The following is a 16,452-nucleotide window of genomic DNA, read 5'->3' as shown; positions in this document are numbered from 1 at the left end:
ATTTGAGGGCCTTTTCTGAGGCTGGGATGCTGGTAAAACATAGGGTCTGAGCTCCCTGCCAACCCAAAAGGTGTTGTTATAATGTTTTATACCACAGCTAGCAGCAGTACCGCATCCTATGGCCAAGTTTTTGGAGGGGTGATGCTGAGCTCCCCCATCCTTCGATGGCCAGTGTGAGAGGTCTTGCCCTGGACCACCACTCCCAGCTTGCACAAGGGTATAGCAAAACTAAAATGCTCAGAAAATTTCTCAAAAGTGCTTCAAAATTAGCTTTACACCCACATCCTCCCCTTCCCCATGCCCCAGGGGAGGAATCCCCTTAATTCCTCGTGCTCCAGGCTCAGCTCAACTGGCTCCAGCCCCACGGAAAGGCTGGATGGAGGCGAGGACCCTCAGCAGCACCCGGTTTGCAAAGGAGGTAATTTGGCAAGAAATATTCAAGGTTTTTAATGCAATTTGGACAATTACATTTTAGCTCAGAAAGCCAGGGCTGGAGGCAGCCTGTGCGAAGGCACTAGATGGCACCAAAGCCGGAGGATACGGGCTCCGGGCTGCTATCGCACCTTCCGCTGCATCCCCTGGAATGGGGGAAAGTGCCCCCAAAAACAGGCAAAAGAGCTCACGGTCATAAAAACACCACTTTTTTTTTGTTTGTTTTCCTAACCATGCTGGACTCCACTGCCTTGGCCAGACCCTGCCCTTGCAGCCAGCATCTATCCTGCAGTGGGGAAACGGGCCCCAGGAAGCACAAAAGAAATCAAATCATACGGATGTAACGATGAAATTAAATCACCCAGCTGTGATTTCAAGGTAATTAATCACCAACTGGTCTGAGGGAGGGTCGTTTCTCCGGGTTTCCAGCCCAGTATCTGGAAATGTGGACAGGGGTCCTCGACCTTGCCTTATTTTTGGTTAGTGCAAAGCCACCTTGAAAGCCAGGAGTGGATTTCACAGATTAGATATTGTGATGTCTTCGATTAGCAGCAGAAACCGCAATGTTTTGCAAAAAAAGGCTGCAGCTGAGTGTGTTGCCAGGAGAGGGCTTTCCTTTTGCCTCGACTCTTGCACTGGCCACAGTCGCCACCCAAAGCCACTGGTGGGATGTTGGGATGGGGATAGCTTCAGGGGGACGAGCAATGAAAACACACCAACACCTCTGCTCCCCAAAAATACAGGCAGGATGGAGGAGAAAGGATGAGTTTGGGGCCATTCTTCTTGAAAAAGGGTGATGCGAAATATCCTAAAGCCCAATCCCTGCCCACTCTGTAGGGCGGCACAGGATCGACGTCGAGGATGGGCAGTCAAAAGTATAATTTGAAGGAAGCATTTAATTAGCCCCAATATCACGCTCCAAATTCACTACAGCAAAACATCCCCAGCTCCTATTTTGCAACAACTATCATGTGTCAGAAAAATGACATTATTTTGAAGGTTGCCGTACTGGCGCAAACAGAAAATGAAATTCCTCAAAGCAAAATAGTTCAGTTTTAGCAAAGTGATGAGACATAAATGGGGACATTGCAACTCCCGTCCCCCTTTGCCGCAATAAATCGCGATCCCTCTTAAATGAGCTCAGGAGGGCATTGGGTGGGCACTGGGTCCCTCCAAGCAGCTGTGAGCTCCTGAAAATCCCCACACTCGGGGGAAGACGAAAACCTACCTCTTGCTTTCCTCCGGAGAAGTCCTGGGCTGCGTATTTGAAATCTGCTCTAGCAAAATTAGGGGCATGGTGTTTTCTTTCTCATCTTTCAAATGGTTGCTCTTTGGATGTGAAGTTTTTACCTGTTTTCTTAGTTTCTCCCCACAAAACTGTAAAATTAAAATGCAGCAGTATTTCATTTTAACGTTAAGTGAATGCATAATGATTTCCTCTACTTTGCCTCCCTCCCCCCTTTTTTTTTTGAAGAAAAGAAAAAAAAGAAAGAGGGTAAAAGGCAGAAGAGAGAAAATTAAGGGAGAAAATAAAGGAGCCAAATAAGCACAGGTTAAACTGCAGTGTAAATAAATCTCAAATAAAGTCCTTTCATGAACCAGAAGCCTCCCACTTTCTGGTTCCCCACCTAGGTTTGGGTTGCTCTCACTCCCAGGCACGGTACGATGCTATGGTGTTTGCTGGAGAGATTTCTCCTCCCTTTCCACCCTTTCTCTATCCATTCTTCATTTTGCCTTTAATTTTTCCACTGCCACTTTTCCCTACAGGTTGTCCTCTTCAGTGCTGGTCTCCCAAGTCCAAGAGGCTTTTTGTCTCCCCCATCTAAGACCTGAGACCCTCAAAACCCCAGATCTCTTCTTCTTAATGGGTGTTGTAAGACCCACCACCCTTTCCCTAGAAGCACCATCAAAGATCCAGCCATGGCCACGCCACGGTTGTATCACTATTGACGTCAGGACATGCTCCCAAGGAAATCATTATCCAAAATGTAGCTGAAGATCAGAAAATAATCAAAGGCTCAGACTGTCCTCTAGCAAGGAGCTAACACTGTCCATATATACTTCATCCCTACCAGGAGCAAGGCATCAGGTCTTTTCATGCTGTCAATCCCATTGCTCCCCATCCTGCCATGAAATAGCTTCTGGGGGTGTGAGATGTCCTTCTTGAGCAAACCACGGCTTCGAAACTGCCAGAAAAAGTCCTTCATTGGGGTTTTTTCTGCTATCCTGCCAGAGGTTGGTGAGAAACCCCAACTTGAAGGATGCTGACTCATCCGGTTTTGAGCCGGCTAATCCCATCCCTACTTCCCAAAGGATTTCACCCAGCTCAGTTTTGCAGAGAAGGTGAAAAATCCCATACTGTATTGAAACAACTGAGGGTTTTGACATGGGCAGAGGGCAACTGCCAGGTCTGGAAATGAGCTGAGAGTTATGGCTTCTCCACAGACCTGCCTGAGGATGGCGGCTGATACGGGCCTCAGGACTTCACGGCTGCTCTGTATCACATTTGTATTTCTTGAACATCCTCTGTGCGTGCCTGGCTAAGGGAAGAAACCTTCCCCGTGGGACCAAGGGGTGAGACAGCCCCGGTGCCCCAATGCCTGTGCTGCAGCATCTCCAGAACATCTACTCCCTATGTACACTGGTGGCACGTGTGACATCCACAAGGCTGGAGAACGTCACGTTGAAGAAGGGTTTAGTGGTGTTAATTTTTAAAGAGAGCTTGGGGCAAAAGTGGGAGGATGCCCCAAACTGGGGATGCTGGCACCCCAAAAGCTGCATTGGGGGACACAAAAAAGTACCAGCCGTGTGGGCAGGAGGAAGCCAAGGGCTAATTTTAACATCAACCTGTGCTTTTGGCATCTGCATGACATGCAAAGCCCCAGCGACGGATCGGGTGTCCCGGGGCAGGGAGTGTGCATGGATGAAAAGCAACAGCAGCAAGAGCTGAGCCCTGCAAAATACCCGCGACAACTGCTGCAGCAGGGCTGGGGCTGCGGGAGCAGCTGCTGAAGGCAACCGGAGCCAGTGGAGGGGCTGCAGCCCCCGGCCCAGGGCCAGCAGCCATCTCAGGGGACTATGGAGGGGACGCTGGGGTGCCGTGCAGGGTCCACACACCTCCTGCGAGTCCCCCAGAGCCCGTCCTGCAGCCATCGCGGCGGGGACGGGGGAGTGGAGGCAAGGTGGAAATCTCTCCTTGGGTGAATCAAGCGAGGAGAGATTTGGTTGTGTTACATCCTCCAGGCTTTTTAGAGCTTCAAGTCCTGTCCCTTTGCAGGGTGCGTTTAATACAGCACAATCAGGCAGATCGCACCTCGTTCCTGGAAATGATTTCTCGCCGCCGGTAGAAATGGGTGGAAAGCGGTAATTTTTCCATGCTGCACCACAAACAGGACGTGGGAAGCATTTTGTTACAGTACAACCATGGACAAAAAACCCCAAGCCACGGCTGCGGGCATTGCTCAGAGCAGCACGGTGACAGCGGGGGACAAGACCAAGCCTTCCCCCATGGAAAACCTTCCCGGAGTCAGTGCAGCCTTCTGGGAGACACGGAGAGGGGGGCAAGGCAGGAGGGAAAATCTGAACTGGGATGCAATGGGATGGGCACTGGGAGGCTGTGGGCACCTGGGACTTTCCCTGCTCCCATTTGAGGGGAGCTCGGAGCAGCAGCAGTGTGAAAATTGACCCAAAAGAGCCCTTTTGGGTGGACGTCACAGCTCTGGAGAAGGCAGCGAGGGTGGGCAGGCAGCTGTCCCCACCGCCAGGCCAGGCATCTGCCCTCAGGCTACGGGGACGGGCGGGGGGGGGAAAGGGTTAAACATCCAGGTTGCCAAGCCCCTCTTTTAATTCCAACCAGGAAAAAAACAAACCCCACAAAACAAACCCAAGGACAAACCCAATGCAGTAATCCAGGCGAACAAATCCATCGCGCGTATATGTTAGGAAGCTGCCGAGCACTTAAACCTGCCAGATGCACGGGACGGATAAAGCTAAGCGGGGATTAAGGGGGCTCCCCACGGCAGGACACCGGCTGGCGGCAAAAACAACCCCTGGCCGGGCCAGGGTGGAAAAGGCACAAAAAAAATTGGTTCGCAGCACAGCGAAACGCTTCCCGGGACCCTGTGCCCCGCAGAGACCTGCCCTGTGCAACAGGGCTCGTACCCGCTTCCGTAAAACAGTCGTAAATGAACAGGGGTGCGCATCTGGTTGGGTTTTTTTTTGGGGGGGTTGCCCTCCTTTAAGCCGTGGGGGTTCTTTGCCCCACGAGGAGGGTGGCTCCGAGCCCCCTGGGTTTTCCACGTGTTTGCTGCATCCCTCCGCGTTCGGCCAGAGCCATTTTAGGTCAGCGATGCCCCAACGAGTAAGTTCTGTCAGTAACTGGGGTGTCCGCACAATGGGCCGCTGCGCCGCCCGCGGGGACGGCGACGGGGACAGGGAGGGGGACAGGGACAGGCCCCTCGTACCCCTGCGGCCGGCGTGATCCTCAGCCTTGGGCCAGATCTACGCACGTCTCCCATACGTGCCGCGGCCAGGGTGTCGGCAGGGGCCGTGGTGCAGATGGAGGGGAGAGCAGGGCCGTGGGCTGCGGGGGCCGTGCGTGCCGGCTGCTGGCCTGGGGAGGGGTGTGTGTGTTTGTGCCCGTGTTGTGTCTGCGAGCATGTGTGATTGCACGGCTGTTTGCACCTATGCGTGTGTGTGTGTGCGCATGTATGTGTGCCTCTGCAGTCGCATGTGCGCACGGGACTGCGCGCGTGTGTATGGTGTGCGCAGGTATCCGTGCCTGCGCGCGCATCTGCGTGCGTGCATGCAAGCTGATGTGCACGCATGTGCCCGCGTGCGTGTCTGCACACCTGTGCCAGTGCCCATATATGTGCACACGTGTTTGCGTGAGCGTATGCACCTGTACGCGTGTGCCTGCGTCTCCTGTGCAGCGCATGCGTGCACACGCACGTGCCCACTTGCGCACGTGCACCCGCGTGTGCACACGTACGTGCTGTTTCTGCGCGCGTCCGTGCACACGCGGGTACGCGCCCGCGCGTGCGCGCACCTATGCGGGCGGCGTGCACGCGTGCGCCTGCCCGCGCGCGAGCGGCCGCACGTGCGGACTCGCGCCCAGCTCCCCGCGCCCACCGCGGGCTTGCGCACGCCCCGTCCCCCCGCCCTCCCGTCGTCTCCCATTGGCCGAGACGTCAGTCGGGAGGGCGTGGCCTGGTGGCGGAGGGGGCGTGCCGTGCGGCGGTCGGCGCGCTGCCATTGGCGGCGGGCGCCTTTGTGTGCCGGCGGAGCGGGCGGCCGCCACTCGCCGCCGCGTCGGAGGGGCCGGCGGGACCGGACCGGGCTGGGCCGCGCTGCGCCGCGCCACAAAGGCCGCAGCATGGTCCTGGTGCACGTCGGCTACCTGGTGCTGCCCGTCTTCGGCTCCGTGCGCAACAGAGGTACCGCGCCGTGCGCGGGGGCCGCGGGTTCGCGTCCCGGGGCGTGCGGGCGTGTGGGCGAGCGGGGGCCGCGGCCGGGCGCGTATGGCTGCGCGCCGCCCCGCCCGCCCGGTGGGCTCGGCCCGGGAGCCGGGTCCCCCCGGCAGGAGGAGGGGTGCCGCTCCCCCCCCCCCCACCACCACACACCCCCCCCTCCCTGCGATCAGGTCGGCGGTTGGGGTGAGCCCGCCCCGCTCCGCGGCCGCGCAGGGCTCCGCGCCCCCAGCCCCCAGCAGTGCCCGTTGAGGGGTGTCCGTCCCCGTGTCCGTCCCCGACCCCTTCTCCGACACCCCCACCCCCCCCCGGGGCCGCCCCGGCGCCCGCCGCTTGCCCATCTCCCGCCTGTACCTCCAGTCTGTGCTTCGGTAGATCCATTTTCCTTTTTTTATTTTTTTTTTAAATTTTATTTTTATTTTTTAATTTAACCCCCCCCACACCCACTCCTCCCCCCCCCGTCTCGCCGTGTAGCGTAGCCACCAGGCCATTTCAGCGTAGCTGTAGACGATAACAGCCATTTTTGTACCTTCATCCTGTTTAGCTGAGTACATTGCACTGTAAATTCCTGTTAAGTGGATTCATTTTGCTGTGGTCGTTGGGCGCAGAGCCTTCTCAGGGGCTCTGGGGGGGAGGTGTGTGTGCAAACGCCCCCAAATTGCAGCCAAACGCCCCCCTAAAAAAAAAAATGAAACTGGGGAGGGGAAATCAAGCGAGGAAACGCAATTGGCCTTAATTCCAAAAATAAAATTGGGAAGGAGTTGGGGAGTAAGATCTGTGATTAGACGGGGGCTAAAATACCCCCCAAAAGCAGCTGGCTGGCGAGAGCTGCCTGCAGAGGGGTGCAGCATCCCCGTCACCGCTGCCACGGCTGTGTCCCCCGTGGGCGCCCACCCAGCCGCTCGCCCGGCCAGCCCCACGCTCCATCCCGCCCGGCCCCACCAGCCACAAGTGTCCCGTCCTGCTAGCTCACCTCTGACGTGGTGAACACCCCCTCTAAAATTTGATTTGCGAAAAGAGACGACTGGCAAAATGGTTTTCCATTAAACAGGGATAACATTTTTTTCTGCTGTGCTAAATTACTTCCTGTTCTTATTTTGTGGGTAATTTTCTGTATCGAATATCCTTTGGTTGTGTATCTTCACCTTTTTCTTGTACTAAAACTAAAGCATGGTCTGTATTTTTTTACATTACCTAGTTTCTGATGTAAATCTCTCTGTAGAGACATACCCTGCTGAAATGTAATGTGCTGTAGCCTATACATCTGCTCAGTGTACGCTGCTTTTGTTCTGTTGCCCTTCCATAGCATGGTGGGCCTTGCCTTTTTGTATTGTGTGCATGATGACATTGTTACACACGATTCCACTAATACTAATATACGATCTCTCAATAAAGAAACTAGTTTTCCTATATTAACCTAGTGTGCTTTTTCTATTGCTGTTTTCCCATTTATTGTCGTATCCTGCTGTTTAGATTTTTTCCTTGCTTTCCCCCATCGTGAGGTTTGAGTGAGTGGATTTTTTTCCCGTAGTGCAGATATGGGGGCTTTTTAATACTTTTTTTTTTTCCTCCTATCCCATATCTCCCCTCAGCATTAGTCTGCGTGTACATATTCCCTAGACGCACAGTCCATATTATCATTGTGCTGGTGCAGAATTCTGTTTTACCGCAGAATAGCCAAAAGAAAGCCCTCATTATTAATCAAAAAAAAAAAAAGATAGGTATTTGATGAAGGGTCTGCCGCTTATTTCATTCTAGTTACAACATTACACATTCCTTACCAGACTGATACCAAACCAAGAGGGATGACCTCCGGATGGATGGGGGGAGTAATTTTTTTAAAAAACTCTGATTAATGAGAGGAGAAAAAAAAATCCCTCTAATCTATTAGCCGTATATTTAAACATATACATGTATGCGAGTGCCCTGCCCACCATCTGCTAGGCGAGAAGTTGCCGTGCCTCGGTCCCGCGGCGACTGGCACGCTATAAATATCTTCACCAGACCCCTGCAAGGCAGGGCTCGTAAAAAACGTCCCAGCTGCTAATGTTGTAACTACATTTTTCCTGCTCCAAGCCTCCAGGCCCACCGTCATCTGAATAACCTGATTTGGTCAAAAGAGCAAGCTATGGGGTTGGGAGAAAGTCACCGGGAACCTTAAAATACTGGAAGTAGGGAGGGATGGACAACCAAATTGCGGTCAGCGAGCAGTTTTGCTGCAGCTGCAAAGCAATAATAATACTGGTCAGATCTCCTTGTTCCTGTGCCAGACCTCCTTTCCCAGGTCTGCAAAATGGTCCTGCAAAACCTCCCAGTTTTGGCTTGGATGCCACCAGTAAGCGAGGGAAGTCAGGGCTACTGAAAGCAGGAGATGGGGCTTGGGCTGGGGGGTATGTGGGGGGAGCATCTTGTCCTAATTGCATTTCCACAGAAGGTGGGGAGACACAGGATTGGTTATTTGTCTTTAATGAGAGGAAGACCAATTCAGCAGGTCGGTGGGTCCCCACCGCTAAAATTTCAAGAGGAGCCGCTAGCAAACAAAACAAAAGCAAGTGGCTCCAGCAACCCACCCTGCCTTACCCCAGCACCCCTCGAAGAGACGCATCATTTTGCAAGGCCATGCCTTTCCACCTCCTTCCTAGCTTTATCCTGAGTTTGGTTGGTTGGTTGGTTTTTTGTTTGTTTTGTTTTGTTTTGTTTTTAAAAAAAACCCCATTTATTTATCATTTCCTTTTCCATATTTCCTTTTCCGTGTATCTCGATGACTGTTTGGCCATCCTGTCCCCCCCGTATGAGCACAAGCGGGTTGCCCCCCTGCCCCCCCCCCCTGGATGTAGTGTATGCTGTGGCCCTTTGTTCTCGCTCCATCCTCGCCCCGGGCCAGCGCTGAGCTCCATGCGTGACACATGTCCCCGTACGCATCCTGAGGAGGGAGGCTGTGCTTCTCGCTTGCATGAAAGGAGACATGCATGCCTGTTGGGGCTGATCATTTTCAAATGTAATTTTTTTTTCCTTCTTTATTTTATTTTTTTTTTAAAATTCAACCCCCACCCCATGTGAGACAATGAGATTTGGCTTACGGCGTGGAAAAAAAAAAAAAAAGGAATTCCCTACCACCGCCACTACCCCGAAACCCTGACACGGATAAACCCAGTCCCCTCCGAAACATACCTCGCTCTACGGACACCTGCCGGCAGCTGCCCCTTTGTTAGGAGCAGCAGATTCACTGCAGCGAGTGTAATGACCCCCCCCAGATCTTCTGCAAATTAACGCTAATACAGAGCAAAACTGCTTGGTCAATATGCTCTGAGGATACCTCGGTAATCTAATAATACAGAAAACTGCTGGGTTAATGGCAACTTGTGCTAAGCAATTTATCATCTGCATCATATTTTGACCTGTCTTGTTAGAAATACATTCTTACAAGAGGAAACGTTCCCCCCCTCCACCTCCCAGCCTTATTAGTCAGTAACCACCAGGCTTTCATAGCTCATAATCCATCAAATGCATCCACAATTTAATGACTTAATTCCTTTGACACTCCTGAGTCTTGAAAAGCCACCTGGTACAAAGAAAATAATCTTTTTTGATTTTAGCATCGTGAGCTGAGGAAATCCAAGACGAGTCACGTGTCGGTGGTGCTGCTGTGGGTGTGGAGGCACATGCAGTGATTTCTATAAAGCCTATACATCTCTCCAGCACCAACCTGTATTCCTGGGCTGCTTTAAATAACTTCTTTCAATAACAGGGAGATGGATAATCCCAAACACGGACAAAAGGGGCACTGAGATTCATTTGTGTAAGGGTTGTGTAAAGCTCTTACACATATCTGTGTGCATTTAATGGTGCCAAATGGGAGCTGGACCAATCTGTCTCTCACACGGGGTTTCGGGTGGTGTCACGATTTCCATCGTTTTTAAGAAAAAGATAAAAAATAGTGGTCACGTTTTGGTCGTATTGGAAATTATCAGCAAAGACTAATGAAAGCTGATCTGGATGTACCTTGCTGTGTGCGGATCTGGCCCCGTGGAAGTGTGTTGTTTAAGAACCGGTGAGTTGGTGCCTAAGCAAGAAAGCAAACGCAGCTGTGAAGCTGGGGAGGGTGATTGGGGGGGGGGTGTTTGCCATGACACCCAGGAGCTGCTCTGGTTGGGGGGGAAGAGGTGGTGGGGACACAGCGGGGATGCAATCCGGCATCGCTCGGTGCATCCCGGACAGAGCGCGGGGTGCCAAACCGGGGGGCGAGATCCGTAGGCGCTGGGACGCTGCCAAAACCGCCGCCGGCCTCGGTCCTCGCTGGTCTTGTGCCGAGTCCTCCTCCGTGAGCCTCCTGGAAGGACTGTCCTAGAGTAAGTCTGAGCTTCCTTTTTTGTTGTCATTTTACACCCTGCTTGTAATCTGGGGAGCACCTCGTTAGCTGAAAGAGGAGGATGGAGCACTGCTGGGGCAGGTGCGGGAGCCCCATCCTCCCAAACCTGTAGGAGAAGCCCCTGCCAAGTGCCACGGGGAGCACGAGCAAGACGGGCTCATCCATCTTGACCGAACAGACAGAGGATGGCCGCAACCGCTGGAGGTGCAGGGGTGGAAGGAGAGGGGACGACAGCTCTTTCGGGGGCTCTGCGGGGCAAGGTAGCGAGGGCACGGGCATCCCCTCCTGCCCATTTATATGCTGGTTTAAACCAAAACCATGTGCTGGGGCTGCCTCATGCCAAAACTGGAAGGTCCTTATCTCTAGAGGTCTTGAAAAGGGGACCTGTGCTGCAGCAGGTCAGCAGAGAAAAGCCTTTGCCTCCCCTTAGCCAGGGAGCACTTGTTTTGGGAAGCGTTAAATAAGCGTGCCACACATGCAAGGGGAGACTTTGTAAAAGGCCTTTTCCTACATCTAGATCATCTTCAATATCCATAACCTCCAAGACCAGGGTTAGTCTGGCAATCGGGAGGGGGTGTGTTGGCAGTGCCAAATGTCGTGACTCTTGGGCATCTCACGGCATTTGGGTATTTCTTCTTAAACTTGTGGCTCCTGGAGTCGGGCGACAGCACAAGACTTTTCGATTAAAGGGTACTATATAAAGCAGAGCTTCAAACTGCTGCTTATGGCAAACTTGGTGCTCACAACTTGGAAGTCAACTACAACACTCGGGAGGTTTGTCAGCCAACGCGGTGGTTTGGGAAGGAGAAGGGCGATGTGCAGCTGCAGTTGGAGCCAGGGCAGGGACCTGCAGGTGGGCAGCAAGAGAGGGGCTAAGACCCAGTGGGGAAAATTATAATTTTCTCCCTTTTTGGGTTCAATTTAGGGAGACGGAGTGGGTCAGTTGGCAAAGGGGTTGGGGTTTCCCAAGCTGTGCTGTCCCCGTGAGCAGCTCCGCACAGGATCCCATAGGACAACCCGCAATTTAATCCTCGTGTAGTCTTGTCTTACTCCTAAACCTTCTTAGGGGGAAACTCAGGTCTTTTGGGAGTGGCTGAATTCTCCCTCTAAAATAAAATAAATAAAAAATCGTTTTTCAGACAGAGCAGCAGATCCTGGTCGTTGCAGGGATCCTGCTCCCATGCCGGAGAGCTGAGCTTGGCAGAGCCGGGACACAGGGAAAGCAAACTTGTGTCTGCTCCGTGCCTCCCCACCACTTTTGCTCAACCCTTCCTGTTCCTCCTCTGCTCAGTTTTGCAGTCTCCTGGGACTTTTCCTCACCCATTTTCCTGCCTGCTTGTCCTGTACATTTCCCAGCCCCATCTGGGTTGGACTGGTTGGCACATGCTATGGTGGATGCCTCTTGGTAAGTGTCCTTAACCACTCCTGTTTTCTCCCCTTCCCTTTAAAGGCTGTAAAATGTGCCTGCAGGAAAACTGCACATGTATGGTGTGTGGCTCTTTAATGAAGAATATCACTTTGGTTCGAGTGAATAAGCCCAGTGGGGTCAGGAGCAAAGCAGATGCTGGAAGCAGTGAAGATGCCGGTTATAGGGAGAGGCAATAAGGGGCAGCTTGGTACACATGGGCTGGGACCCTTCAAAGTGAGGACGTACCTGTAGGGAGATGTTTGGATGAGGATATCAGTAGCTCGGAGAAGTACCTGGATGCCTCCATCCCTCTCACTGCATTCCCGTGCTCCTGGCCGCTTGCAGCCATTTCCCTAAATGAGGAGAAAGCTGGGCCATGGGTACCTTCTGGAACTTCTTTGAAGGGACCTTGAGCAGGACTCTGATGGAGCTGGACAGCCTACCAGGCCAGGTGTCCAGGCACCCAACGCCAGGGTTGGCTTAGGAGCTGCTCCAAAAAGCTGCTGTCATCTTCTCCAGGCTCAGGGGGGGTCTCTAAAAGACATTCAGAAACACGGTCCTTTGGGCTCCTGCCATGCTGCAGCTGCTCCCCACATTGGGCTCCTCCAGTGGAGGGTGGGATTGGGAAATGTCCCCGCAGCAAATGTGCCCTCCCCAGCAGTGCTTTGTGTTGCATCTCTGGGCTTTCTCATTCTCCTGGCGGCATCTGACTCTTCCTTCGGTCATGCTGCCAGCTCAGGGTCCTGATATATTCAAAGGGATCTTGGTTTTTTTAGAAGCTGTGGATGCGCGAGCAGGCACCGCTCATCAGCACTTGCCTGACCAACCTGTTTCCATGATACATCTGCTTGAAAACTGGGAAAGGAAGCTTTCTCCTCTTTTTGTTTTTGTTTTTTTTTTTTTTTCTTCTCTTTGATAGCAGAGGAGGTGCCTGTTCTTTGCAGCCCTGCAGCATTGGGTAGAATCTCATTTGTGCTCTTTGGGGCAGTGGAGGATGTTTGGTCTATCCAGGGCTGATCATCATCAGCTGGTGGGAGCTGAGGCTTAAACAGACTCTCCCATGAGGTCCAAATCTCAGGGAGGAGCCGCTGGAGTCAGAGACGAGCTGTGGGTTCATGGTGAAGCTGCCTGGATGTGTGATTGGACACCAAGTTGTAAACTTGCTTGTATGTGCATAAATCCAAAATAAGTGCTCAACTGATATTTATACTGGGATGAGTAAGATCTAGTGCTCTGGGTTTTTTTAATTAAAAAAAAAAAGTAATCGGCAGCAAACTGGTCATAGTCTAAAGGTATTTTCTTTACATGAGGGGTGCCTTTGCAAGGCTTTCGGCGCATTTTCAGCCCTGGCGTGGCATTTGCTAGCAAATTTGAGCAGGAGCTTTTCTAAGATCTCAGGCAGCATCTGAAGGAAGGTAACAGGGAGTGCTAATGCTTCAGGAGAGGTGTCCATCAAGCCTGGCAGTTTCCACATCCTCCAGGCGGAAAATACCATGTCTCTAATTTGCCCGTCAGGAAAGGAGCTGTAAATCTCATGCAGATTACCGCGCTTGCTGTTGTGGTTTGCTAATTCCACGTTTCTCTTTTTTGTAGCCTGGCCTTTAATATTAATATCTCTAATTTCATTTATAAATTCACTTATCAGCTTTCATTAGTCATCCTGTTAATGATCCCAGGCAAGAAATTTGTCATTTGACGTCAAAAGGCAGATTAAGGGACTTCTAGAGCCTTGGGAAACAGCTTCATGCTGCATCGGAATTATAGCGGTTGGCATATGAGGCTAATACTATGTATAATTTGCATCTGCTGTTCAGGGGATGAGTGATTATTTTATATATTTAGCAGAAAACAAGAGCATTTCTTAATCATGAATGGTGTTACATTTCCTGCAAACTCTGCAGTATTATGAATCACTGGCCTATAAACATCTTGCTGCCGGCGTGCCTGGTTTTGCATTACCACGGTGGTAAACCCTGGACAGTCGGATCCTGACGGCTTTCCTCCTCATCAGGGGGGTTTTACTGCACAAGTGGCTAATTGAAATTAAGACTTTCCCGCAATGTTAGGAGCTGGAAGGGACCGGTAGTGGATTAAGCTTTGCTTGGCCAAAATTGAGCCAAGTCTTTGGTCTCTGCTGTTCCTGGTGGGAGGTGAGGGTGTTGGTAGGGTTTGGAGATGGGTATCTAAGGTGTGCAAACGGGATGGGTGGGAAACGCCATGTTTGCTCAAAACATCTGGAAAAGAGCAGGAATGGACTGAAAATGCATGAGATGTAACATCCCCAGGCACTGGTCCGTTCAGGTGCGTCACGATGGGGCTTTATAGATGTTTAGGAACGACCAGTGTGTTGGAAGAAGCCTTATCTTGTCGAGCCGTTATTCGTGATATCCCACAAATCTCCAGGGGCTGAGATAAGGAACGAGGAGGCTTTCTGTGCAGAGATAGCATGACATGAGTGGGCTTGGGGTTACAAGGCTTTTTTTTTTTTTTTTTTTTTCCTTAATAGTGAATGTTTCAGTTGCATGCAACTCTATAAAAAAACATCCCTTCCCATGCTGGCCACCCACAAAGCCTGTCTGCAGTCCTGAACTCCCTCCTCTGGGCAGGGCTTCCTTTGAAACTGATGGGCTGCACGCAGCTCTCCATGAGGCTAAACAGAGAAAATTTTATCCATTATGTACTAAAAGCACTTACTGAGCTGGTTTTGCTCAGCCATCATTGGCCTGAGTGGGAAATCTCTATATGAATTTGAGGTAATGGTTATATCATGTGTCAAGTGCAGCTCTGGGAGAGTCTGGAGGTAAGCAACAAACCTAATAAACCTAGCTGGAGTCTGCAGACTAACCTACACCGTCTGACACTTTGATTACTGGTGTGTGAATCTGGCCTGGGTGGGAAGTGATGGTATGGGTCAATCCACGTGGGCAGGAGGCAGCCAGAGGTTGCAGGGATTTGGGGTGATGGAGACCCTCAACCTCCCATCTGAAAGGTCTGAAGGGTGACCCACAGCCCAGGGACTGAAATATCTTCTTGCTGTTACAAAGCAGCAGCAAAACCCACCGTCCATCCTTAATGTGTTGCTCAGCTCTCTACCTGACTCCTTCCTGTGTTAAATTAACAAGCGGTGGCCAGACTCACGTCTCCGAGGTCACTCTTTGAAGCTGTGAGATGAAAAAAATGGCAACTCATTTGCGATGTGGAGGAATATTGCACAGGAATTGGTCCCCAGAGCGAGGGGTGTTGTGTCTCAGCAGCAGCGGGGGGATGCGCAGGTGAGCGATGGGTGGTGGGCCAGCAGCTCAGCTTCAACTTCTGTTGACCTGAGTTGCTGGGGACTAGAGCTACGTGAAAACAGAGATGTCTGGGTTTGATGATGACGATGATGATTTCCCGGTTCGCTGGCTGAAAATTTATTTTCCTAGTTTTATATTGTCTTTGAGTTTTTCAGCAAAATGAAGGGAGGAGGGAAAGGCTTTTAAATGGTTCATTTGAAGTGAGATAAAATAGCCCACAACCCCAGAAGTGAAATGCTATCTTATTGCAGAAAATGAAACAGCATCAACTGGATGCAGGGAATAAAACCAATTCATCACAATCTTTCAGTTGGGTTTTTCATACAGAAACGTTTCACCTAGAGGTTTTGTTTTGGGGTTTTTTTTCCCTATCTGAGAGATGGATTCGGTGTTTTGTACTCACTTGGAAAGTATGCAATGGTCAGGAATAGACTGCCCTGGTCCTCTGTGGTCTGGTACAGTGAAACTATGTTGTGACTTTGGTGTGTGCAGGAATTGGATTTATTTAATCAACAGAAAGCGCTTTAATGCCTGAGATGAGTCTTGGAGAAGCAAAGGCTGTGTTCCCGGTGCAGGAGGTCACAAAATGCAGCTGGCCCCTTACAAAACGAGGGATGTCATGTCAGCCCCTGTCACTCCTTCCTTCTCACCTCTATTGGCAGTGAGGGTGGGTTTCCAGGCTTGCGAGGACCAGAGGCGGTTTCCAAAATGAAAATGAGACCTGAGGTCTTGAATGGAATGTGCAACCATTGCTTTGGTTCTCACCGGGCTTATCCACCTGAGTTATCTCAGCCTGCAGAGAAAAATAATTCCTTCTCCATGGACTTGTTTGATTTGAGTAGGAAAATCCGTATGGCACGTGTGATTACAAACTTGCCGGTGGAAATCCTGGGTGTTTTGCCAAAGGAGACCAGAGAAGTACCCTGGAGATAAGGATGTGTATCATCTTGCTCTGGGTCATCTGCCAGGAGAGTCCTGTATTGCGAGATCCAGATGGTACGTGATGGTGCTTCTTTTACAGGGTGCAGGGGTGTCCTGAGGAAGGAAAGTATTACCAGGAGGCAGTTACGAGCTTAGAAAGATAGGACATGGACCAAGAGGAAGGGAGGCAGGGTAAATCCCCCAACCCTTGGATAGAAAGCAGTTCCTCCTGAAGGGAGTTGGGGTGCTGCTAGGGTTTGTCAGGTGTCCAGTGTGACGCTGTTCTGCCTGTAACAAGCAATTTTGAGCCCCATTAACAAAATCAAGGGCCAGACCTCAGCAACATCCAGGAGGCTCATAGCAGATTTTGGGATATATTACACCGGCTGGTGCATTCATCCAGACTGTGTGGGACCAGCTGCGCTGAGCCCCTGTCCTAGGGTTCCTTACCCGCAGCCCAGCACCTTGCATTGGACCTGTTTCTGTTAGAACCTAACGAGAGGAGGTCTTTTCAGCCTGGGCTGACCTCAGTGCTGGCAGACCCAGGCTTAGACCCACCCT

General features: G+C 51.5%; 1 protein-coding gene across 2 annotated transcripts in view; it reads left to right on the top strand.

The window, feature by feature from the left end:
- The first annotated feature begins 5,722 nt into the window (after nucleotides 1-5,722).
- ARK2C (arkadia (RNF111) C-terminal like ring finger ubiquitin ligase 2C) overlaps nucleotides 5,723-16,452 on the top strand; it is a 49,575-nt gene continuing 38,845 nt past the window's right edge. For both annotated transcript variants that reach the window (XM_054809191.1, XM_054809190.1), the window contains exon 1: nucleotides 5,723-5,867. In XM_054809191.1, coding sequence (XP_054665166.1) covers nucleotides 5,807-5,867 — 61 coding nt within the window. In that variant the 5' untranslated portion in view covers nucleotides 5,723-5,806. The remainder of the gene's footprint in view (nucleotides 5,868-16,452) is intronic.

This window comes from Grus americana, chromosome Z (genome assembly GCF_028858705.1).
Source record: "Grus americana isolate bGruAme1 chromosome Z, bGruAme1.mat, whole genome shotgun sequence".
Taxonomy (NCBI): domain Eukaryota; kingdom Metazoa; phylum Chordata; class Aves; order Gruiformes; family Gruidae; genus Grus; species Grus americana.
This window is presented reverse-complemented; position numbering and strand designations above follow the sequence as displayed.